The 25,786-nt window shown below is 34.1% G+C and overlaps 2 protein-coding genes across 6 annotated transcripts in view; one reads left to right on the top strand and one right to left on the bottom strand.

Moving 5' to 3' along the window:
* LOC144844728 (pikachurin-like) overlaps positions 1 to 15,846 on the bottom strand; it is a 50,302-nt gene extending 34,456 nt beyond the window's left edge. The window contains exon 1 of the mRNA XM_078701763.1: positions 15,364 to 15,846. Within this exon, the coding sequence (XP_078557889.1) occupies positions 15,364 to 15,505 (142 nt within the window). The 5' untranslated portion in view covers positions 15,506 to 15,846. The remainder of the gene's footprint in view (positions 1 to 15,363) is intronic.
* A 1,055-nt stretch (positions 15,847 to 16,901) lies between these two features.
* LOC144845238 (dynein light chain Tctex-type 5-B-like) lies at positions 16,902 to 23,025 on the top strand. 5 transcript variants are annotated; one of them, XM_078702421.1, is made up of 4 exons: positions 16,902 to 16,984; positions 19,281 to 19,548; positions 20,049 to 20,208; positions 22,681 to 23,025. In XM_078702421.1, the coding sequence occupies exons 2-4, from the start codon at positions 19,337 to 19,339 to the stop codon at positions 22,837 to 22,839; spliced, it is 531 nt and encodes a 176-aa protein (XP_078558547.1). In that variant the 5' UTR covers positions 16,902 to 16,984; positions 19,281 to 19,336; the 3' UTR covers positions 22,840 to 23,025. The 5 variants fall into 5 exon arrangements, with proteins under 5 accessions (XP_078558547.1, XP_078558548.1, XP_078558549.1 ...); XM_078702422.1 differs by having other exon boundaries at positions 16,912 to 16,971; positions 19,284 to 19,548; XM_078702423.1 differs by having other exon boundaries at positions 16,912 to 16,971.
* The last annotated feature ends 2,761 nt before the right edge of the window (positions 23,026 to 25,786 follow it).

Raw genomic sequence — 25,786 nt, 5'->3', positions numbered from 1 at the left:
GTCGGATGTAGCGCTTGTTGAGACTCTTGAGATTTAGTATCGGTCGCCATCCGCCGGAGGATTTGCGAGCCAGGAACATCGTAGACTCGTGTCCTGGTGGGGCGTGTCGAGCGTCGACCGGAACGACCGCGCCCTTGCGTAAAAGGTCGGAAACGCCGTCCAGGAGGGCGCCGCGCATCTGTGGATCGCTCGGGATCCGAGTGTGGCTTATCGTCCCCGGCACCGGGGTTGCTGTAAATTCGATACGGTAGCCCTCCTCCTCCGGTCGCGCAGACCCAACTGTCCGCTTGTAGGAGTGAGTCCCACGCCCCTCCGAACTCGCGGAGGCGACCCCCCACTCGTCCACTCCCCCCGCTGGGAGTGGACCGTCCACTCCCCCCGCTGGGAGTGGACCGTCCCCTTGCATCATCGACGCCGCGCGTATCGTCGTCGATCGCGACGACGGCCCCTCGATGCCCCACCGCGGGTGGGGTTAGCGCGAAAGGGCTGTGAAGAAGACGCACCTGTGGCCTGCGCAGCAGGTTGAGGTGGTACATGTTGATGCGTGGGACGCACCGGAGCCGGCTGGAGAGGTGGCGGAGGTGGCCCCCGCGGGGGGCCCCTTTGAGATCGTGATTGAGAAGCAACACGCTTCTGAGGGAAGCGCGCGCGCGTTTCCCTACGAACCTCTCGTTCGCGCGCCCATTTATCCTCCCGCTGGGAGAACGTGCCAAAGAATAGGTCCGTAGACCGAAACGACTCAACGGTAGTAAAGCGTTTATGATGGCCGGGCGCGATATCCGTCGCTTGCAGCAAATTAACTCGGCGTGCGGCATTGGCTGTTAATGCGACTGACGCTTGCTGGTCGGCTGCAAGTCCCGTGATCTGCTGCAGTAGCGTGATCACGCCCGGATCAAGTTCTTTTGGCCGCTCCGGGTCTGCCAAGAATGAGAGCAGGTATCCCGCCATCGAGAGCACGCGGAGTGTTTCACGCGCTGCCTTATCACAAGCAGTGAGGGCCTCCTCGGTTTTAGCAGCCGTGGGGTCAAGGAAAACAGTTCTAGTCGATTCCAGACCCTGGTCCTCCCGCGCTCTCCCCTTCGCGGCATCCGGGATAGGTGGGGAGCGAAGCACTTCTTCAAAGTGCGCCGGCGGGACCGGGAATACCGTAGCAAACTCGGCCGGCGCGGGCCGTCGCGGCGGTTCCCGGGCCACGCTCTCCAATCGTTCTAGCAGTTCAGGCTCGAGTGGAACGATTGGGCTCGTTCGCGCGTGACGCACTGGAGTGCGTACCCCGAACGTCGTGAAGCGCTTGTACTCCGGAAGCGGCGTAGCCTCCTTGTACGCGTAGTCTACCCCGAGGTAAGATAGCACCGCCGGTACTACACGGTTTACCAACGTTTGGAGCCCGGGTGCCCCCGCACTGTCGTCGCAATCAGAGAAAGACACAAGTGTCTCATCGTCCTCCATGTCAACGTCCTCAGGTTCCGGCGTGGGAAGAAGGACAGTCGGAGGTGGCTGCATGTATGGCACCGGCGGAGGGCCATCCTTAGGCAGCGCCCGTACGGCCGCCGCGACCGCCTGTAGAAAGGCGGGAGACAAGTCGAATTGTTGCTCCGCAGGAGCTTGACCTGACGTATTTTGACCAACATACGGCGGTGTAACAGTTGGAATCGGCGGCGGAATTACCGGGATTGGCGGTGGAATTACCGGGATCGGCGGCGGAATTACCGGGATCGGGGGCAACGGCGGAGCCTCCGCGGAAGACTCAGGTATAGGCGAGGTCTTCTCAGCGCGTGCTGGAAGAGCGGCGAATCGCGCCGGAGGCCACCTGACACACACTTCACACGGATCGGCTTGGCTGCAATCCCTACAGGATAAACATTTCGTATGTTTATCCCACTTTATCGTGGCACGAGGCCCCCCGCACGCAACACAAGCCATCTTGGGCATGGTGACTAGCACACGTATAGCCCACAACAATCGGACAAGGAAACCCGGCACCGGGTCTTGGCTAGCGATGTTCAGTTAGCACACAAAAACCAGACCGAAATCCCACGGATAACGGCCGAAACTATGATACTTAGCTTCGTTGGCAGATATGTTTAACGTGAGTAGCGTTGCTTTAGCTTCTAGCAGTAGCTGCTCACACAACAAAACAGATCTTTCGTGTATAATCCACTCCAACGGCAGAGCTAGGCTCAGTCTCGCACAATACTATAAGTATGTCCAAACACAATAGGTTCTATTGTTCTCCTCTGTTGTCGGAACGTGTTAACGTTTCGACGTCTCGAAAAGAAATGGTGAGGTATGCATGGGCGTTGCCGCCCACCTGAGGGCGTGGCGCATGGGCGATACCACTGTCTTGGAGGGGAGTTCATGAATAAAATGTTACTTTTCGGTTATGTTCTCCCCTTGAAGGGGAAAAGGCCTATGTCGGTTCATCCAGGTAAGCTAGTCACGTAATAGACTGCATCTTTTTAACACATGGCTAAATTTATTATCACCCGGTACAGTGTCTACCCACATGTACAGTAGGTAGTAAACTGCTATGGGAATTTCAACACATTGTCATAAAAGGCATCATAAATTTGGAAAATAAAGCAGTACTACATTTGAAAGGAAAGTAAAATACAGTACCATTAATTATAATATTAATTCAACTTGTAACAATAGAAGCCCTACTAAGTGGACACTTTCAGGACCCATTATACTGTTAACAACTGAATTGGGGTTGGTTGCAGGGTTAAAACATATTGTTTCTTTTCATAGGAAAGAGCCCCTTGAATAGGGATGTCCCCTGAATAGGATTGTCCCCAATAAAAGAGAGGGATCCAATGTAGATTGAAGAAAATATGCTAAGAGGCACAAGTTGGCAAGATATCGAAGTCATTTAAACTGATTAAAGACGACAACCTCATATAAAATTCATTTTCTTCAGATACATTGATGGACAAAATTCAATACCTAAATTCATGACTCTTTTATAAACATCTGTGACTTTCATAAATTTAAGTCTAAACATTTTGGCATGAAATATGTAGTAGGCCTTGAGAGAAATACCCTGTAGAAATAATAAAAGTTGAATACAGAATATTGTGCAAGATGCTGGTGGTTGGTTGTTTAAAGCCCACCAGGCTATGCATTCCTTCTTTATAGAAGTTTGTCAAGTTACTATAGCCACTACCTTTCATATGGACAGGACTGTATTTGTGACCGATCTGTGACCTGAATATGTGACATAAAAATATACAGTATATAAAATATAAGTACAGTATAAGCAAGTATCGACCTTATTGGTTTAGGAGATAGAGTATACAGGTTTTAGGAGATAGAGTATGCATGGTTAAGCACTAATTGAAAATTAATTATTTTACAAAAAGGATAAAAAGGCTAGTATAGCTGATACTTCTGCAAGATATTGCATCCTCTTTATAATACTGCTTGTACGGATGTTACATGCTCCTGGTCTAACAGTATTGTAGCGTACCTAACTTTTTATTGCATGCACTATACATCATAACATTTTATGTTTCTCATTCAAAGCACAGGGGCCGTTAAAGATGCACTTGTCAGTTTATGCTGTCAAATTTTACTAATAAAATTGAAATACAAAAACATTCTCTTTTTCAGAAAAATGAAAACAATTACATAGCAAATTTTGAATATGAATATTCTAAATCTATCCAACTTTCTTTTTCATTTTTTAAAAATTCTATAGTATAGAGTATTTTAATAATTATTTCATAGTTCATGAATTATACCATTTGTGGAGAGGGGTGTTCAATGAGAATTTCTACATTTCGAGTTATATCTTGCTCTTCGAGGAGAAAGGGCTACTGTCTGTTTATCCAGGTAAGTTAGGCACAAAATAGACTAGCAGGTCTAAAAACTGCACTCACCATGTTGGTTGATTTGCACAGAATCATTTGGAATTAAATGTTTATGGAAGTCGATATTTCATTTAGTTGCTTGTACAACATTTAATCATGTTGTACTATTAACCTATTTTGTAGTAAACAGGTTAACTACTAAAAATATAATTGATTACACTGTACATAATGAGGATAGTAAACTTATAATGAGGCTTAATACTTGCACGCTTCAACGCCTTGACTGGCTATTTATGCAGACGAGAAAGATGATTGTGAATTTTACGATGCTCACAAAATTAATACTAAATGTTATACATTGATAAACGTTCACATTCCGCAATTTAATGTGAAAAATAAAATAATCATTCAGCCTTTTAACTCGGAATACACAAGAACGCAACTTAAAACTTAAGTATCAAATTGACTCGGTATGCAGTAAGCCTACCCTTCTTGAATTAGAATTTGAAACAAGATTAAGTACTATCACTGAATTATGGCAATCCACGACTGAACTGACACATCCTAAAGCATTTGAAAAGACTAGGCAGTAAATAAAATAAATTGTCCATATTTTAACACAGAGAGCCAATATATTGGACTCAAGTTGTTAGAGCCGCAATATACCATCTCAGATAATGTTCCCCAATAAAATCAAGTTTTAAAATTCCTTGGATCTTTTCACCTCCTAATTGTGGATCAGATTTGAGAGATTCGACCAAAATGTAGGCATGGTTCATTCATTAATTATTCTGCACACTTTTACCCTTAGGGTCAGCTTATATGAATGTCAATACTGTACAATCATCTTTAATACTAATAAATGTCTTTTTCTTAGAAATTAAACTTTTACATAATGGGTAATTTTCATGGGGGAGAGAACAGCCTTTCCAAACAAACATCTCTAGAGACAGAACTAAAACCAGATGAGTTTATTAAGCTTAGTTCCCACTAGTGATGCAACGTAACGCAACCTACTGTAAGCAACGTAGGTTGCGTGAAATCAAACCTGCTATTTTTGCAGCACTGTTGCGTCGTCGGTTCCCACTTGTGATTATTTAATACATCACGTCAATACGTTGCTGCGGTGCGTTCTAATGGCAACCACGCTTTATGCAACATTATGTCAAATATATTTTAATGATATGGCTTTAAATATACAGAAACCCTTGATAGTAGTCACAATGGGCTGACGCATGAATAAAATCATGTCAAAGCAAATTATAAATGTTAAATTACAGTTTGGCTTCAGTGTACCATTTATTCAATTAATGATCTCTTTACTATTCATAAATTTAAGTTTGTTGCCACCTGTTAACTTGTAAATTCAATCACAGTAGATCTTCTATTTTCAAAGATTTGAGACAATAACAGTTAATGTTCTACTAGATGGAAACTGCCTCCAATCTACTCTACGTCCTAAATATTAATGTTATCTTAATAGGAAAATTCCCAAGATACCGTATGCCTCAACAACACAATAATATTCTCAAAATTTATAATTATGTTATCAATAAATTAACCTTATAAGCCATTCCCTTATGAAATTTATCCAGACTGGTAGAATCCTACCAATAGTTTTTATCAGTACTGTATGCAAACTATTAAGTTATGTAGGGATTTAATATTAGTATTTAAGCTAATTATGACATAACAAAAATGAGAATAATAGTTTTTAAAGAATGGTCACCATCATACAGGTCCATAAATGTATGAAGGAGAGGATGCAAAACTGTTTTTTTACCTAAAGAAACAAACTCATTATATTTGTTAAATTTGTCAAATACATTATTCCTAATTGCACAAATACAGTAATTATGAATGGAACATAAATAAACAAAATAAAGACAACAGAATTATACATGAACCATCCATACTTGAAGATGAAGAAAGTACATGTTTTGTAGTTTAGCTCTGTGCATGTAAAGTAGAATATTGTTGTACAGTATAAAGAAGGCTTATTTGAGTGAATACAATCTTTGAATCTGAAGTAAGAAAATTACCACATACAATGAGCGAGAAAGATGGTAATTTATCTCATGGGATACAGATATTCTGAAATGGGGTGATTTGATCTGGCTGTGCTTTGAAAATAGGAAAATAAGTGCCATTTCCAAGAGGAAATCTAAATGAATTCTCTCTTTAAACTTTGCACGATTGTTAGACCAAGGTGTTTGATTTCCATGAACATTCAGTGCAACTTACAGTATTTATTGAAATAATTTCATTGGATCCAAATAATTTATGAGTAAATGTCTTTGATGTAATTAAATTACACAAACCAGAAATGGTGTTGGTAGTCTTATAAGTGCTAGCTTACCTGGATAAACAGACAAATGATGATGGTGGTTTTTGTGGGGATGCTCCCACTTGAGGACATGGTTTATGGACTGTACCATTTATGGAGAGGGGTATTCAATGAATTTTCTACTTTTCAAGTATATCTCGCTCTTTGAGGAGAATATGGCATTTGCCAGTTTATCCAGGTAAGCTAGACACCTTCATTTTCTTTGGTATACTGTTCAATTCATTCATCATATTTTGGCTGGCGATGAAAAGTTGTTATATATAATGAATAGAGTATTAATGATCATACAGTACCTACAGAATACAAGAGTAAGACTGATACAAATTACTCATGATGGAAATTCAAAATATTTGTGATGCATTTGAAAGGTCATCATTAAAATGCAGATTAACCTACAGTGTACGGTTTTTCAATACATCATATATTTTATTTTTTAAATATAAATCTAAATTTCATAAAGCTGTTGTGAATCGGTAATGTAAGGGTCTGTTTCTACTGCATAATTCCAACTGTTTGATTTGATAATAGATAAAAAATAATTTTATAACATCAAATTTTTTTTTTTTGTCTTTTGTGAGATTCACTCACTTTTATTTCATTCTTTACAATTGTTACAATAATCTATCAATTTTGTTTCAGTAGAAAACTATCTCTGCAGCTTAAAGTTTTTTCATCAAATTTGTTTGTTTTTTTTTTGTTTTGATAAAACCATTTAAAGCATTGGACATCATTAGTTTGCATTGCTTGCTAAATTTTGTGATAACCAGTAATAGCAGTCTAAAACCCAATTGGTTAGGTGTTTTAATCATTATTTTGGGAATGCCATTTAACCAGGTTAATGTAAATATGTCAATAGGTACATCGCTGGGGTTCTATACTCCAAAAACACTAACAATTATATAAAATGATTTGACACACATGACCAGTCTTTACCAGTTTCATTTTACTCAAGCTATTTCCTAGATAAATCTAACTATAAGAATGCACTTTAAACCCTAAACCCAAATACAACAAAATGCTGGATCACAATTGTCAACATTCAATACAATTTTATCTATATGCTTCAAAAGTTTACAAATAATAAAATATATTGACAATCTGCAACTATTAGCACTCTGTGCAGTAAAGTACAGAACAAACAATAAATAGACCATATGATTTTGAATAATATTTAGATGCGACACCTATTGTTAAAATAATATAAAAAATGTGAACTAAATTAAGCTCTGTCTACACTATCAACCTTAAGTGACAAAAAAATGTGAAGTGTCCATATATGGATATTTTGATGTCATATCACTACCATATTTGGGCATATCACTACAATATTTGGGCACATCACACAAACTAGTTTAATAGTGTAGACAGAGCTTTAAACTTCACAGTACCTGATACTACTGACTTGGGCCCTAGTCAGTGGTCTAGAATCAAGGACTGTGGAAAGTCCTGTGTTACAACACATGGTGTTTAGTTGCATGTCATACAGTGCAGCGGATAACATTTTTTAAATCAAATTTGGTAACAACATTATTAATTTAAACCTTACAATGAAACATATTTTATGTACTATAAATACAATATGCTATATTAATATTTTTTTATTCAATTTAAATAAAGAAATGAGAGTATACCAATAGATGGATGAGATTATCAAGATATTCAAATTAGACAAAAATCACCTTCCTAGATCATTCAAATTTCAAGTAAATCTTATTAAGTCATCAATCTTAATAAATGGAAATGTCATGGAGAGCCTTTTCCATTACCATCCTCATACACTATCTGTTCTACAGTTTATTTGCTAATTATCATCAGGAGGATAATCCCATACAGCAGGAAACATGACAGAAAGTAATTCACCTGGATAAAAAAGCAATTGACCTTTGTGTTGACCTGGAACCTACACTTACAGCTCCCAAAAGTCCAAGTATCAGGCCTACAAGTGTGAAGGTATTGAATGAAGACAGAACAATGTGGGTGACAGAATGTGGGTGGACAATGTGGGTGACAAAATAATAAGCAAGCCTCTAGCCTGGTTTTTACAGGATACGTTTTTCCACAAAAGAAGCAAAAAATCGTCATGAACTGGGTAGTGTAAAGTAGGCCTATTCCATCACCACTTGTCTCTACTTGAAGAGGGCACAGGAAAAGGTTTGAACCCTCAAATTCCTCCTGTCTACAAGTTTGGATATTGATATTTATGATAGAATAACACAATGGAATCAATGTGAAATAAAATTTCACATTTTTCATACAGTAGGCCTACACAAGGTCAGAGAATATACAAAACTATTTGTTATATACTGTACAGTAGCTTCAGCTATAACTAGCTTAGTTTATTCACAGAACTTAGTTTAGAAAAAAATGTTAGGTGCAAGCAAATACTGTACACTGAGATATAGTACTTCATTAATATTTCATTAACTAATATTCATTAATAGTACAAACAGTAACCATTTTAACCAAATTTGGAATTTGTTCTATTTTTTCAAAAAGCAAATTCAACGATACCAATTTGTACGTAGTTAATCTTACAGTATCATTCTTTGTTGTCTGGTAATCTAACAAAGTTGAACTGAACAAATTTGTTCAATTGAATGGATGCAGTATTGTGTAAATAGGGTACATGTTCAACATAGCATTTGGTATAGAACCCCTACAAAACATTGTGAATACAACAGGGTATTTCTTCAGGCTATTTAGTCTTGTTTAACAAGTATCATTAACAGAAGACATATAAAAAGGCATTCTTATGCATTGGGAATTGCACAATGTCCTTATCTAGTTATGCAAGAACTGCCGTGGGTGCAGTGTTAACACTATGATGGCCGCCGCTCCAGTAAATTAAGCGATCAGACTCAAGAGACCATCCTCTTAATAACTAAAGGATTTGTTTTCAATGGCCTCAAGCTAGAGAAAAGATCACCTAACCTCTTTGTTTGTTTTTATTTATTTTGCAATAGAGTAAAACTATTTTACCTTTAATTTCCCAGAGCTTTTTAATAATCAACCAGAGAATTGTAATTCTTTAAAGATTGTAAAACTTGTAAATTATCACCTTTATGCTTGGAATAGGTTTCCATTCACCCATAAAGAGGAAAGTACATACTTGTATAGTAAAGTACAAGTGTAAGTCTGTACAAAGTACATATTGTAGGCATAATGTACAGTATGTTTTACTTACTACGTACTATTCCACTCACATATTTAAGTGGTCTGGGTAGCACTGATATCCACTTCTAACTTTAGACTGATAAGATAATTCAATAAATTAAGGTACAGTAATCAAAATGAATTTTCATACAAATATTTCTATAAATGTGTATATTAACTGGCTTTCTTTACTTTCTAAATGAGCAGAAAACTTTTATGTTATACAAAAATGAAAAGGCGAATTCAACTATAATTTGATTTTTCTGAATACCAATTAGGATAAAAAAACGCCATGTATTCATTAAAACAAACATTCTTGCACTTTTATCTAAATATAATGTCCTTAAAATAGAATTTCTTTTGATACCAATTTATAAAGAAAACAATTTTGACATACATCAATTTTTTTTAACCCGCAAAATTTACCTCCATGGTCTCAGCCAGGACAATGGTATGTCCTAAACTGTATCAACAAGTCAATTGATAAGAATGCGCCTAAGGGTGGTGTACTGTAGCTACCAATAGGGAGGACACAGCACAATACAAAACCAATAGTAGATCTACCTTAAACATGCTATAGAAGCAATAGTGAGAAACATCAGAGCATTTCCACTTCCATTTTCTACTCCATTAAACAAAAACTAAAAGGCTACTTTAAAAGTTTCAAAATTTCCTCTTTGTAGTAATTAGTAGAAGTATTATAAATCTGATTACATTTCATAATGCGTTTATGGAGTCTGAAATAAATTTTAAATGACACCAAATATTGTTTGTTTTAATGGTAGAGGTGCAAGGATGTTCCTGCTCATATGTGATACAGTGTAGATCGACTGTACCATATTTGGTTGCTTAATGAAATTCTATATTGAGTATTATTAACTTCTTTTAATAGAATATTGGCCATTTAATATTTAAAAAGTTTTGTTTTGGCATATAATAACTGACAATTCAATGTCAAATTTGTATACAGTGTAACCAAAAAAAAATCCAAATGTCATCTTATAAATAATTCTACTACAAAGAATAGAACATCTATATGTGTCCAGACATGAATAACACATAGCATTTGTCTTTTAAAACTGACATTATACTACATAGAAAAGATAAGTTATAACATATTGTATTGTCAAGAATGTCAAAAGTGTGAAGAGAAGTTACATTAGTATGTTTTATAATTTATATGGAAAACATAATTTAATGATTACTTATTGCTTGCTACCACTTGGATGTAGTAGGGTTAGTGGCTTGTATCATTTACAAAAGGGGATATTTAACTTTAATTGAATTTGGTTTAGTTTACCGTCAAAACCATCAATATTACCCACATGGCACTAGTAAAACTAAAAATAAAGTTTACGATAGAAACAGGACAAGAGACGATTAACACCCGTAAAAATGTACACCTGGTTCAGTCTTCATCGCCCTCTGCTGTCAGGTAACTGCACAATCGCGATGAATAACATCACTCCCAAAAGATTAAACAGCCAACGACAAAAAGAGCCGACTAGTCAGTCTCCAGGTCTTTGCTCCTAGACAATTTCATGATTGCTTAGAATCGCTAATGTTAATGCTGGACACGACATGTAGGAGACATGTAAATGGTTTAATTCCTCGTTCTCGCACACATTTCTCTATAAATTGTTGAAAAAGGCTGGAGGCAGTCTGCAATACAATGTCTAAATGTCTACATTTGTTTCTTTTTATCGACAAGTAAGTACAAAAATATCACAAACATGTTTAAATCATGCATTAAATAAACATTTACCAACTGTTCAATAAGGGTGCATTTATACAAACTTAAAGTTCGGGGGCCAATCCCAGATAACTTTAAGTTAGTTGAGTAGATTCAACAAAATTGGAGTGATACACACTGGTTCTTTTGGTTTGTGTTGTAACATTTCTTGAATAAAAGATTTTATGAGAACTCTATTCAAATCATGTTACTTTCGCATTCAAATTTTATGAATGGCCGACTAGATTTGAGGATTTTCCGGTCCTGTGGTGCCACTGCCAGCAGCATGTTCCATGTGCTTAAAAATTGTTTAAACCGTAACACAGCCTGATCATGGCCTGATAGTCCCTAGTCTCGCTTTATTATTCAAAGGTGGATCATTATTGACCTTTGTTAATCTATTGAATATCATTAAAATCTTAATTTCATTGTGATGAATTTTTGCAGGTATGCATAATTCTAGTAATATGTAAAGCAACAATTGTGTATTAAATTACATTGATTAATGATTTCAATTGAATAAATTCTGAATAATTTTGCCAAATGGTTAGTAGAAATAAAAAGGAAAAACAGTTTGCATTGATGACCCTACAGTATCTTGTGGATAAGGTAATAACTACTACAGATAGCAAACTTTGAAGTGATTTTATGCAAAATTATCTAATTTGTAGAGGTTTGGAAGAATAGTTTCTTTACATCGTATTATCATCTTTATAGGCAAACTGTTTCAAAGCGTCATGGTTGTCATTTCAAGCTCTGTCCACACCATGAAACTAGTTTGACAAAAAAGTGTGATGTGCCCAAATATGGTAGTTATAGTAGTAATAAACATCATCATGTCCATATATGGGCACATCACATTTTTTGCCACATATAGTTTGATAGTGTAGACAGAGTTTTAGGTGTTACAATGTACTATTTTTCTATATGAATTTGCGATTCATCAGTGGATCTTTTGGTCTTTGCCCGGATCTTTATATTCATTCGTCCATCTTGTTTATACAGATATCATTAAACTGCACTTTGAATTATATTCAAAACATGTTTTATACCACATTATATTGACAAAACAAACAAGGACATGTTGACACTTTTCACTCTAAAAACAAAACATTGAAACAGGAGTCATGAAACTATAAATTTCAGACATTTTAAAGGCTAAAATAATATTGTCTTTTTATCCTTAACCAAATCAAATATTATCTTAAAGTAATACCAAAATAATAGTTTCATCTTTCTATTTTGTTACCACCTAGTACAGTATTGGCAAAACAGAAATAATAAGAAGGATGTACCTATGTCAATAATCTGGCCTTATCAGATCATTATGGACAATTAGATAAACATAAAGCAGATAAGATTTCTACACAACATGTGTTAAACCTAGCATATTCAATTCCAAGAAAACATTTTGTTCCTCTTTGTTTTTTAAATAATGGAAAGGGAAACCAAAATAAAGATACCTAGGTACAGTGGATTATGAATTATGTTATTTATAGACAAAATAATGATTACACATTATAGTTACACAGTAATTAATTGAAACTTACAAAATAATTTAGAAACAATTATCATGTTACTAACTATAAATGCAGAGTTTTTTACTATCATGTATATTTGGGGTTTTAATTGAAAAAAAAAAGAGTAAAACCGATCATTATTCAAAAACATCAATAGATGCACTGATTATTATGTGTAAAACTGACTCTTTATTTGGAGTTTGATTTAATTACAGTATAGTGTAAGTGTATATAGAGTTTATTTTAAGTCTCCATGCTTGCACATTCAGTACTAGGCCTAAGTGTACTATATACCAAATCGAGAGAGAGGTACAATACTTACTATGGCTATTTTTAACAATTGACAATAACCTACAATTTAAAATTTCTCTGGAAACAAGTCCATTAAAAAGTTCAAAGGTTAGATGAGTAACATAATCTCTATTGTTTGATCTAAACATGGAGGATAATTCCTTTACTATCTGGATGGCTTAAATCTGCAAGTCTATTAACTCTATCTGGGAAACAATGAGAACATACAACAAAACAATTGAAGGGACAATAGGTTTATTTGCTATAATAACCTATAAAAACCGTGAAACACCCATGCAATGACACCAATAGTGTTAATTGACAACAATAAATCTATTATCTATTTGATGACCATAATTATAGTCAATTTGAATCAGCTCAATACCTTATTTAAAGTACCTACAATTGTACTTAAATACCCAAAGTACAGGAAAACAATTGGTATGTAATTACATTGGTACACTTCCCTACTGTATTGTTTAAATTGAGAAATACTCTGGAACTAAAGCCTTGTTCACACTGAACTTGAAAAATAGTAAATTTTAACCAGAGTAACTTTACCCGATGTCATCGGAAGATTTGACCATCGTTTGCACTTTTATTTTCACACAGTTAGTTTTACCGAAATTTAACTGTGATTTTAAAAACGATTGCGAGTGCGAGTGTACTCACATGGTTAGTTTTACCGAGACCATTGACTGCCCAGTAAAAGTAACTATTGGACTTGGTTAATTTAACCCTGTTGGAATTGTAGCCAGTGTTTGGATTGGTCACTTCAGCCGGCGACCAGGTTAATATGACCAAATTAAGTCCATTGCAATCGAGGCTTAGGCCTAATACTCAGATCATGCTCAGACAGTATTCAAAACAATAGAAAAGTATAAAATTGATCAAGATGTATGTACACTTTAGTATACCTTCACTTTATAGCAATATGGTACTATTTGCTTCTATTATTGTTTAATTAATACATTATTAATTTATTTCATGAAATATAATCAAAAAATTAGTTACAATGCTGATCAGCTTAAAGGATAATTTTTATTTTCTATAAAAGCAATAAATTGTAGGAATGTTTATTGTGAAAGGCATGTAAACAATCTGGAGTCCTTGTGAATTCTCAACATCTACATTTGGCTTTCATCATGAATTTTCTTCAAGGATTTATTATTCACAATCGTACAATAAACCATAAACCCACTTGCATATGTACTGAATTATACATTTGCTTCACATTTAGCATGAAGGTTGAAGTTTCATAATATGTTTGTAGTAAAACGCAACGCAATCTCCTCCAAAAAATATTTAACAGTAAATTTACTGTAAAAACTATTATTATGCATCATTTGATGATAGTAACTACATTGTTTTGTGGTATAATGTTATGATACTTGACCTAAGTGAGAGAGATTACAGGTTCGAATACATTTTTCATATAAAGTTGGACATTTCATAGTATTGCTGAGATAAGAGTTAAAGATACATTTATGACATAATGTACCAAATAAAATTTGGAATTATTTTTATGCTGTTGACTACTTTTGTACATTTTGGTAATTTTTTTATTCATAGTCATACAATAGCATTAATAATACATTATTAACATACATTATTTGTACATTATGATTTTGGTAATTCATTTTTAAGAATTGATTCATAGTCCTACAGCATTAATACTGGTATTTTACCATTGAAATTACCAAAAAGTAAATAAAATGATGTCATTGAAATTATTCACCATTCAAAGAATTAAAAAAATCACAGTTCCTTTATTGAGAACATAATTAACTCATACCTGCAAATAGAATATTCATATTACTGATATTTTATGTGTAAAATTACCAAATTAGTAAACTATGTCATCATTGAAAGTCAATTGTATTCATAACTTACTGGATCCTTTACAAACAATTTCGTAAACAAATGTAAACAATGAAACTAAACAGGAGATAGAGTATGAACACAGGCAGGCGGACAGTTAGACACATGGGATTTTCCCACATCATGAAATCATTCTTTTGAAAAGTCTAAAAATAAATTCAGGGTGAAATACTACTTTTACTTGTTCATGTTCTGTCTAATTTTAGAATGAAACTAGAGAAATTTCAAAAGCAGACAAATTGATCCAGATAATTGTGTAATGTAATGAATAACAAAATAGATTTCATATCTGAATACATAATGATGTCAATGTACATCATAAAAAATCCCCAATATTTCCACAGCTAAATTCAATTACAATTAACAGCATGTGTTTTTTTTCTATCAATTATTACCAGGATAAACAAACAAGAAATCTTGCATTAACATTTTTTTTCTTCTAAAATATTGATGTTATATATTAAATTATTATAATCTGTTTTGTAGGAGGGGGATACTCACATTCACTAGATAAACAAAATATAAAATGAACAAACTAGACAGCCAAGAAAGTAAAGACGAAATGACTGGCGGCCGCCGAAATATGATCAGCAGCAGACGGACAGACACCAACATTTTATACCATACCTTCAAACTGGTTATCCTTTCCGATGACATCAAACGACTTTTTTGCCACATTTGGTAGGATTCCTTGCCATCTCTGAGAATAACACGAACTAAATAATAAGCTAGCAGTAATTAGTCCAATAAGAATGTTATAACAAGCCATTTTTTGGCGGATTCCAGTAATTGAGTAAGGCGACGAGTGATAGTTTCCAGTGCCAAATCTTCAATCTCAAAAACCCAAGCAATCAGTTTCTGCTGGGGCAATCTCTGCGTGTAAATTTGCAACCAGCCTAAATTTCCAGGTACTTAAATTCTCTTAAATTCGTTCGTTTCTGGTCAATAATTAAATAGTAACGGTCGAGGAATTCGCGAAGGTAAAGAGGGACCAAAAAAATCCACCACCTGTACTTATCACACAAAAACAACAATAACTTTTCCTTATGTTATGCACGTCTGCTGAGCACCTTCTTAACCTTCTGTGTGTTTTTTTCTGATGAATGAACTGAACCATTCAAGCGCAAAGCAACTTTGCACGCCCTCCTAGAGGGCGCTCTCTATATTTGTTTTAAAAATAGAAGAGTTTGAGAGAAAGAGTTTCTATAACATCGTGAGCCCCATTCATTAATTTCGTAATTATACTAAATACTCATACTATTAAGGTCTAGTATAGAATTAAGAATCAATAACTATTTATTTGGTCCAAAAACAGATAAAAAAGAGAAAGGATTAGGGAAACTGTACTTCCGAGGCCAAATAATGGCTGCAAACATGAACAACAGTAATTTATTTAGCTATTTTATTTCAAAACCAACAGCAACAAAAATTGCCACTTATATTTGTTATAACATTTGTTTATACATAACTTTATAAGAATAACAAACAGTAAAAAAACAAATAAATATATAATAAAACAATAATTTAAATTTAAATATGAAACCTCAGACAAAATATGTTTTTATTGTGATGGATCGGAAAGCTTCCGAAGTTTCTTTTATTTTATTTGGTGGTGCAATATATCGCATTGCACCACCGAAATAAAATAGACCTACTGCATAGGTGGATTTCAAGAGTCATGAAATGACCATATAATTGTTTAGTTTATTGAGCATTTCGTATATAAGAATCTTAAATCAAACTAGGCCTAGTATGGGTATTTAATATATGAATTAATGGTATTCACGAAGTTTTAAAACTATAACAATCAAATGATCAATAAAAACGTATAAAAGCGCATCTATACATATAAATATAAAATCATCAAGAAAGGTGTTGAAAAACTTTTTCAATATAGGCCACGCCGTCTTGACGCAGTAGTAGTACAGTAGAGTAGTGTACAATCTTTTATGTTGTATATACTGCTACCCGAAATAAAGGGAATGAATGAATTAATAAACTTTTTTCTTGATAACTTTTACAGTATTACCTGTCGTGATTTCTAAATCTATAGAGGGCGTTATACTAAAAGTACTTTTTCCGATCCTGTAAAGATTCTTTAAATTTTGATTGGTTAAAAGTTTTGGACAAAATTAATTGTTGGCAACCACGCGCAAAGTCGAGCGACGCTATTATTTTGGTGTGTTGTGTTTGTTTTGATTAGAAAATCTACCACATTAATTAGGCCTCTCTAGGGTACGGCATAAATGTGAATAAGAGGTAGCCTACTAGCTAGGCAGAGGCTAGGCATAGCCTATCTACCTAGGCAAACACTATTAGGCATAAAGCTAAAGTAGACTAGGCCTAGGCCTAGGTCTAGCCTATCCGAACAGGCCTAGCTATCCCAGCCCAGGAGGGGCAGGGGTTCTAAACATTAAAAGCATGCCTAGAGGCTAGTAGTGTAGTAGAGGCCAGCCAGTAAGAAAAGTAGGCCAGCAGTGCACATGCCTCTATCTAACTAGGCCTACCTAGTTTAGGCCTAGTAACTGGACTCTATCTAGGCTAGGCCTAGGCCCCCTGGCACCTAGAGCCCTACCCCAGGCCTAGCTAGGCTAGGTAGGCCTAGGCCGAGTTGTACTTTGTAGATAGGCCTAATTGTATATCATCATAGCTGGCGTAATAATATCATAGGCCTAATAATATTTTAAAGGCCTAGTTATCATTTTTTGTATGCTGTTAATTTAGGCCAGGTTTCAAAGTTCAGTATTCATTTTTTATTTACTGTATTGTTTGTTTTTTTTTTTAATTCATCATAGTAAAGAAAATACAGTAATAATTTTCTTTACTTGGTATTTATTTTGACCTATTTATAGGATTTGATTACACCATTGAAATACACATAGTATAATTAAATATTATTTTTGTGATTCAATCACATTATTTTCAAAATTCCTATAAAAATCCTTCAGTTAACTTAAATAAAAACAAAGATAACTAAATTCTCCGACCTCCTACAGTCCAGCGTTCCAATTTTAAATTAATTTATCTGGCTCCTATGGCAACTATCTACAAAGTAAACTACTGATGTGAAGTAATACTTCCTCATTACGCATTAGACCAATGACCGAGCATTCATTGAGAAGCCTTTCAATTAAATCACAGTGCATGCTATTTTAATATCATACAGAGCTCCATGACAGTTGCCATAGTAATTGATAAACCACATGTGTAGTCATTTGTATGTAGGATCTTGCATTGTAAACAAGGACCTGGGATGCATATCCGTATTCTGCTATAATTTGATGTTTTTTGTTGGTATTTATACCTTTTTATGCTATATGTACTTTTCCATACTGTTGTAGGTAAGTTCTGTCAGTTTTCATAAACTCAAATCTGGTTTAGTATATTTCTATTTACCATGTAAGTTATCCTGCCTTATATGGTGAAATATGATAACATTGGTATTTTGGTTTGTCAGTCCAGGAGTTTTTTTATTTTTTTTTGCTTGTTGAACATTCCATTCAGTATTTTTTTTAAATCCTATTAGAAAAGAAGCTTTTAAAGGTAAATACATCAATTAAATCTTCCGCATTTCTATTTTGAAAAATGTCCAAATACACTAGAACAAACTGTCCCCTTAAATGTTGTGTCCCAAAAGGAGGAATTCTCCTGTACAAGTAAACTATAATAGATAGGAATCAAATTTGTTATGAAAATCATGATCACTGTTTACCATAAATTAATTGTTTACTATTTTAAACACAAATCCTAGCGGCTACACTGTCAACTGAAATAATTATTTTAACAATGTTTTTTTAATTGCATTTTGATAAACCACTTGCTTACTCTAATCCAGTAATTGTAACTCATAAACATTGGTAAATAATGATATTTATCATGGCCTAGTCTTTGAATATAATCCATTGTGAACTATCATCTAAAATCAATATTAAAGCCACTATTAATACGCTAATATCCTACAAGGCATTGTACATATTTTTCATATTTCCTGGATGGTGTAATATGATAGAATACAGTAATGGAGATATTGGGTGCGATTACTCGACCATATCCTTCATTAAATCGTTATTGTTTATTGCAAATATCTTTAGTTTGTTTATGGTGATAATGTTCTTACTAGCGGATGTTTAATTCTACTTATAACAGATAATTTGTACTATCCACTTGATCTTAATCAGAGTTAGTACAAAATATACAATCCATTAAAATAACTAAAAGAGAAATAAAATAATGGTAGGCTATGATTAAACTTTACTGGTATTAATAACTTAATTACTAATTTCTTTGATTTTGGTAATGTAATTTTTTTTAATTAATATTATTTTGAATTAAGTATAAGAAGAGTAGGATCATTTAAATACAATTCTATAGAATCATACTGAATACAGTATATACTTTGTTTAAATAGGTCGCTGAAAGACCCAGTGCCTAAAGAATGAGAAATGCTGAACTATAATATATAATATATCATTTACCCTCAAAATATCCCCAACCACCTTGATTTCATAATATGCTAATAATTTTTGGTTTTTTTTTTCTTCCAGTAGACAAATAATTGTTCAATACAGTACCACTCTTTGAAACATATATTTTGGTGAAAATGGCAACCAAAGTTGAGCCTCGTCTGGAGGCCAGGTCAGGTATATTGGGCAAGAAGAAATCCAGTTTCTTTGAGTTGACACGACGCAACGTCAAGGCTGGTAGCAGTTACGTGTCGATGGCTTGCGCACCAAGCTTAGAAGACCTTGAAGACTATGAACATAAGGGTGAAGTAGAGGTAGAGAATACGTACAGAATGGAACCCCCAAAAAGGTATAAGAGTAAAAGATAATGAAATTTGAGGAAATATTTAATTGGATTTGAAATGTAAAAAGCATTAATTTTCAGGCTGTTAGGGAGACTTATTTTGAATGACACCACCAACAACAAACCTGACATCAAACAAACAACCCCAGTGAGTGGTGTCATTTCTGATGAGTCTCTTTGACAGTTACAAGAAAAACATCATGTAATGATTTACTTAAAAATTAATTCTTTTTATAGACAATAAAATAATTAGGATTACAAAACGACTCTCCCATTCCAAGAAAATATTTTTTTTTGTATATATTTTTTTTTTTTTTTCATTTTTCATGTTTAATAATAATCGCAAATATCAAGCACAAGCATTGCATAGTTCTAGGCTAATGATCTGTAGGTTATGGATTTAAATCGGACCCAAGAAAATCTAGATAATGTTGTCATATAGAGTATAATTCAGTCTATAGTTTGTCAAATCACTATCCATATTATGCATGTTTAATTGTTTGTAGGTTTGTTGTAGAGCATGTACAACCAATAATCCACTCTACACTTGAGAAACACTTAGCAGATTTGGTCATCTATGATGCAAGTGTCATCGGAAATCTAAGTAAATGCATCGCTGGTGAAGTCAATGAGCAGGTCAAGTTATTAGACTTCCCAAGGTTTAAGGTCAGTTTGTCGCCATTCAATATTACTCTCGTCAATACAGATGTGGGTAGGAAAAAAATCAACATTCCAACGTATTATATTATAATACTGTATACTTAGTAGACAACTTTAAGAAAAAATTTGCATGTAATTCCCTGTCAAAATTACAAATCAATATACCATATTATTGTTCTTTTTTTTCTCTTTCCTACATTATTTTATAAATATGAGAATATACATATCATAATCAACATGGATCCATTTAATTGTTTGTAATAATAATAATATGATGTGAATTTCAATGAAAAATTCGATAGTGTAGAAAATGTATTTAATTCATCATGTAATGTTTTATCAAAGCTAAGTCAACTTGCATTTAATTAAATGTACTTACAAATGTTTGAAGTGAATGACGGCATGGCAACTAACAACACCCTTCACTGGATTCAGTGGTCATTTGTAATTAACATAAATGTTTATGTGATAATGCTAGCAAATTCAATTATTGCTAATGATGATCCGGGTTAGTAATAAACAGAATCTCATAGTGTTGCTATCCGGGCTAGCAATTAAAAAACAGAATCCCATAGTGTTGCTATATGGGCTAGTAATATTAGGAAACAGAATCCCACAGTGTTGCTATCTGGGCTAGCAATATTAGGAAACAGAATCCATAGTGTTGCTATCTGGGCTAGTAATATTAGGAAACAGTCCCATAGTGTTGGTATCCAGGCTAGCAATTAACAAACAGAATCCCATATTATTGTTGTTGCTATCCGGGCTAGCAATATTAGGAAACAGAATCCCATAGTGTTGCTATCTGGGCTAGCAATATTAGGAAACATAATCTCATAGTGTTGCTATATGGGCTAGCAATTAATAAACAAAATCCCATATTGTTGCTATCCGGGCTAGCAAATAACAAACATAATCCCATAGTGTTGCTATATGGGCTAGTAATATTAGGAAACAGATTCCCATAGTGTTGCTATCTGGGCTAGCAATATTAGGAAACAGAATCTCATATTGTTGCTATCCGAGCTAGCAATATTAATAAACAGAATTCCACAGTGTTGCTATCCGGGCTAGCAATTAACAAACAGTATCCCATAGTGTTGCTATATGGGCTAGCAATATTAGGAAACAGAATCCATAGTGTTGCTATATGGGCTAGCAATATTAGGAAACAGAATCCATAGTGTTGCTATATGGGCTAGCAATATTAGGAAACAGAATCCCATAGTGTTGCTATATGGGCTAGTAATATTAGGAAACAGAATCCATAGTGTTGCTATATGGGCTAGCAATGTTAGGAAACAGAATCCCATAGTGTTGCTATATGGGCTAGTAATATTAGGAAACAGTCCTATAGTTTTGCTATCCAGGCTAGCAATTAACAAACAGAATCCCATATTGTTGTTGCTATCCGGGCTAGCAATATTAGGAAACAGTCCTATAGTGTTACTATCTGGGCTACTGTAGCAATTATAAAATATATTTACTATTAAATTCAAATTAAATGCTTTCACTGACTATAAACATGTATCTATTCCATTGAATGGGACAAATAGTGAATGAAGCAAATCTAGTTGAGTCTCTGTAGAATTATTAACCCAGCAGCATATATATTTTTGTTCTCATTGCATTCAACAGAGACAGATGTTCTGGAGATACAAACACTTGTTTGTTGATCCTAATAGCTATAGATAGATTCACTGCACAGTTCGCAGGTGTTTTTATTGTTGCTGCAGAACATGTCTATTAACTTTCGTCCTCACATTAATTAGATTTAATCTATCATTCTGTTATTATTAAATACTCTAAGGCCTGAGGAAATTTCCTATTATCATCAATTGGGATATTGTTTTTTAAGCCTTGTCTACACTATCAAACTTTATGTGACAACAAAATGTGATGTGCCCATATATGGATATGATGATGTCATATCACTACCATATTTGGACACATCACACTTTTTTGTCAAACTAGTTTGATAGTGTAGACAGAGCTTATTAAAGAAATATTATTCTTCTTTATAAAGCTTCTTAATAATGAAAAAAAATTGCAATTTATAATTTTTTTTTTTTCTGTTTAATATGAATGAATTATTTTATTCATAACCTTGATTCAACAATCAGTTATTGTATTTGTTACAATTATTATTTCATAAATTGATTGAATAAGCATTAATCAAGTCAAGCTTTACATTTTGAAGCCTTTACGACAAAAAAAAACATAAATTAATAAATAGTTAAAATACAGTAATTTTATTTGTTTAATTACAGTACTAGTAATGTGTCATAACATTTAAAAATGATGTTTGCTGAAATAGACACACTGCAATCTTGCATACATTCTCATAGTTTATCATTTAGTTAAATTAAAGTTTATAGCAAGGACCTATTTAGACAAAAAAAACAGGATATTGTGCCCCTTAACGACTCTGTCATTTCTGTCCCTCTATTCTCAAAAGAGATCATTTTTGTATTTTAGCTGATCTGCATGGTATACATAGGCGAGAAACGAGATCAAGACGTCCAACTCGGAAGCCGATGTTTATGGGATTCACAAAGAGATACATTTGCATCAGCTTCGTATGAGAGTTCCGTCCTCTTTGCATCGGCGACTGTTTACGGACTTTATTATGAATAATTTGACTACATGCATCTACTTGAGACCTCTTCATATTGGCGAAAATAATTGTGATTTATGGGTCAAACAATTATATAAAAATAAAGTTACCTCATAGGTTTTGAAAATAAATTCTGTAAATATATTAAATTAAAGATACTGTACACAAATTATTCAATTGTTTATTATTGAATTTTTAAGCCATTTCAATTTTTAATTGCCATTTAATGCAACCTGTAGAGGTGTAAAATGTTTCCTTTTAACAAAATAGAATGGTATAAAAAAATCAACTGCTAAAAAAATGTTTAAAGTAAAACAGTTTTATTTGATCTTTTTAAAATTAATACATATGTTGTTTGTGTTAACAATGATTTTTAAAAAGCTAGTTGGCACCAAAGATTGCTCATACAAATGTTAAAACTCTTAGTGTAAGGCAGCAACCTAGTGATGATGACAATCTTTTCTTTTACAATTGTTTCTTTTTTCAATTACGCAGTAACTCAAATTTAATGTCACCATTCAGTGATATTTTAGGTTTTTGTGGTCAGTGACATTTTTGCTTACCAACCTTGGAGTCCTGGGTTCAAGTCCAGTACGAGGTTATTTTACAACATCATATCCACTGCCTGAGCCTGCATAACCAACCTCAAAAGGTACATATAACATTGTTTATAGAAGTATAGTTTATAGGCCTTTTACATTGTGTTTTAGTCCAAAAAAACCTTAAAAAGGTACCCTGTCATTGGCTAGTATGTGCTCACTGTAGGAGGTGTGCTGACTATGGTATTTTTATTTCAAACTAAGAATACATATTCTGTAAAATAGCTTACTTTTAATATTCTTGTATTATTCTTAATATGTGCATGAATTTTATATAGCAATATTATTTTTAGTGTAGACCTATTTTTATTTTTTAAAAAAAACATGGTATTAATTTATATTATTTCTGTATTTATCTTTTAATGTTACAATGTAGGCCTATCTTTCTCTTTGTACTCTTTTAAATTAAGAAAAGTATTAGTAAATTAACTCATTATATGTGCAATGTAAACTGTATATTTTATGTAAGTTCTGTTATGTACTCATCTCATATAATAAATGGTATGCGTAAGGAGGAGTGTGATACCTTATAAATGCAGTATTCTGTACATTTTCTATATTATTTTTGGTACATAGATTTACTTCCTTTTTGATTATCATTTTAAATGTAATACAATCAATAGTGAGCTGAATTTGTACTGTACACTAGTAGTATCCATGGGATTGAAGGAGAACAAAGGAAATCTATTGTGTTAAAGGGTAACAATAGAGGGGTGATTGTTAACAAAGAAGGGACGCTAAGAGAACAATAGAATGTGTGAAAGGGTAACAATAGAGGGGTGATTGTTAAAAAAACAAAGGGTTTGCTATTTAAAGTCCTAGGCTAACAAAGGGTTTGCTAATTAAGTGGGGGGAACAAAGGAAATCTATTGTATGAGAATTATAGGAAAACAAAGGGTTTGCTAATTAAAGTCCTAGGCTAACAAAGGGTTTGCTAATTAAAGTCCTAGGCTAACAAAGGGGTATCTATAGGAGGAGGATAAGTACAGGGAAACAATATGAAATCTACTTGATTAAAGTTAGGAAAACAATTGGGTATTAATTGGATTATACAGGTGTGTTTGTAAAATGATGGGGGTCATGACAATAGAAATCTAACCAAGAGCTTTGAGGCTAACAAAGGAAATCTATTGTATAAGAATTATAGGAAAACAAAGTGTTTGCTACTTAAAGTCCTAGGCTAACAAAAGGGTATCTATAAGAGGAGGATAAGTACAGGGAAACAATAAGAAATCTACTTGATTAAAGTTAGGAAAACAAATGGGTATTAATTCGATTATACAGGTGTTTTCGTAGAATGATGGTGGTCATGACAATAGAAATCTAATTTTAATTAATTAACAATAGAATGTATAGTTTTAACAAGGTGGAGGCTTTGTATAGAGTGTATCACATGTGCTTTACAATTACTGACAATACTCACAACGAGTGCTTTGTTTTTTGACAATAGGATTTAATCATAATATAAAAGAGGGGGTTATAATTAGGGAGCGATTTTTCGCTTGTAACAAGCCTAGGCTAACAAAGGAAATCTATTGTATAAGAATTATAGGAAAACAAAGGGTTTGCTACTTAAAGTCCTAGGCTCACAAAGGAGTATCTATAGGAGGAGGATAAGTACAGGGAAATAATAAGAAATATATTTGATTAAAGTTAGGAAAACAAATGGGTATTAATTGGATGATACAGGTGTTTTCGTAGAATGATGGTGGTCATGACAATAGAAATCTAATTTTAATTAATTAACAATAGAATGTATAGTTTTAACAAAGTGGAGGCTTTGTATAGAGTGTATCACAGGTGTTTTACAATTACTGATAATACTCACAACGGGTGCTTTGTTTTTTTTGTTGACAATATAGGATAATATAAAAGAGGGAGTTATAATTAAGGAGCGATTGTTTGCTAGCATTTGCGTGATTTGATTGGTCAGAGGTATACAGTCTAGAGCCCCCCTTGTTGAAACAAAAAGTGGATTATAATTCAGGCGAGAATGTATGTAATGGATCTGGTTTTTTTCCGAAGAATGTGATGTTTGTGGGGAAAAGACTAAAACATTTTACGGGGATGACGCATGCTTCCAGTTCTGTGAATATGTATTCAAAAAATATCCCTACGGTCATAATATTACATGCCTTGCTCATAATAATCAAGCTTATGATAGTTACTTTTTAATGCATTATTTGTATTCATGTGGTTTTGTTCCAGATGTCATAACTAATGGTGGTAAGATTCTTTCTAGTAAAATTAAGGGTACTACTATTCGTTTCATTGACTCTGTCATTTTTACCGATGGCTTTAGCCAAACTACCTAAAACAAACAAATCCTTTGGCATTAAAGAGTTAAATAAATAAATTTAACACGGTT

This window comes from Antedon bifida, chromosome 6 (genome assembly GCF_963402885.1).
Source record: "Antedon bifida chromosome 6, ecAntBifi1.1, whole genome shotgun sequence".
NCBI lineage: Eukaryota > Metazoa > Echinodermata > Crinoidea > Comatulida > Antedonidae > Antedon > Antedon bifida.
The sequence above is the reverse complement of the archived record's forward strand: the minus strand, read 5'-3'. Positions and strand labels throughout refer to the sequence as shown.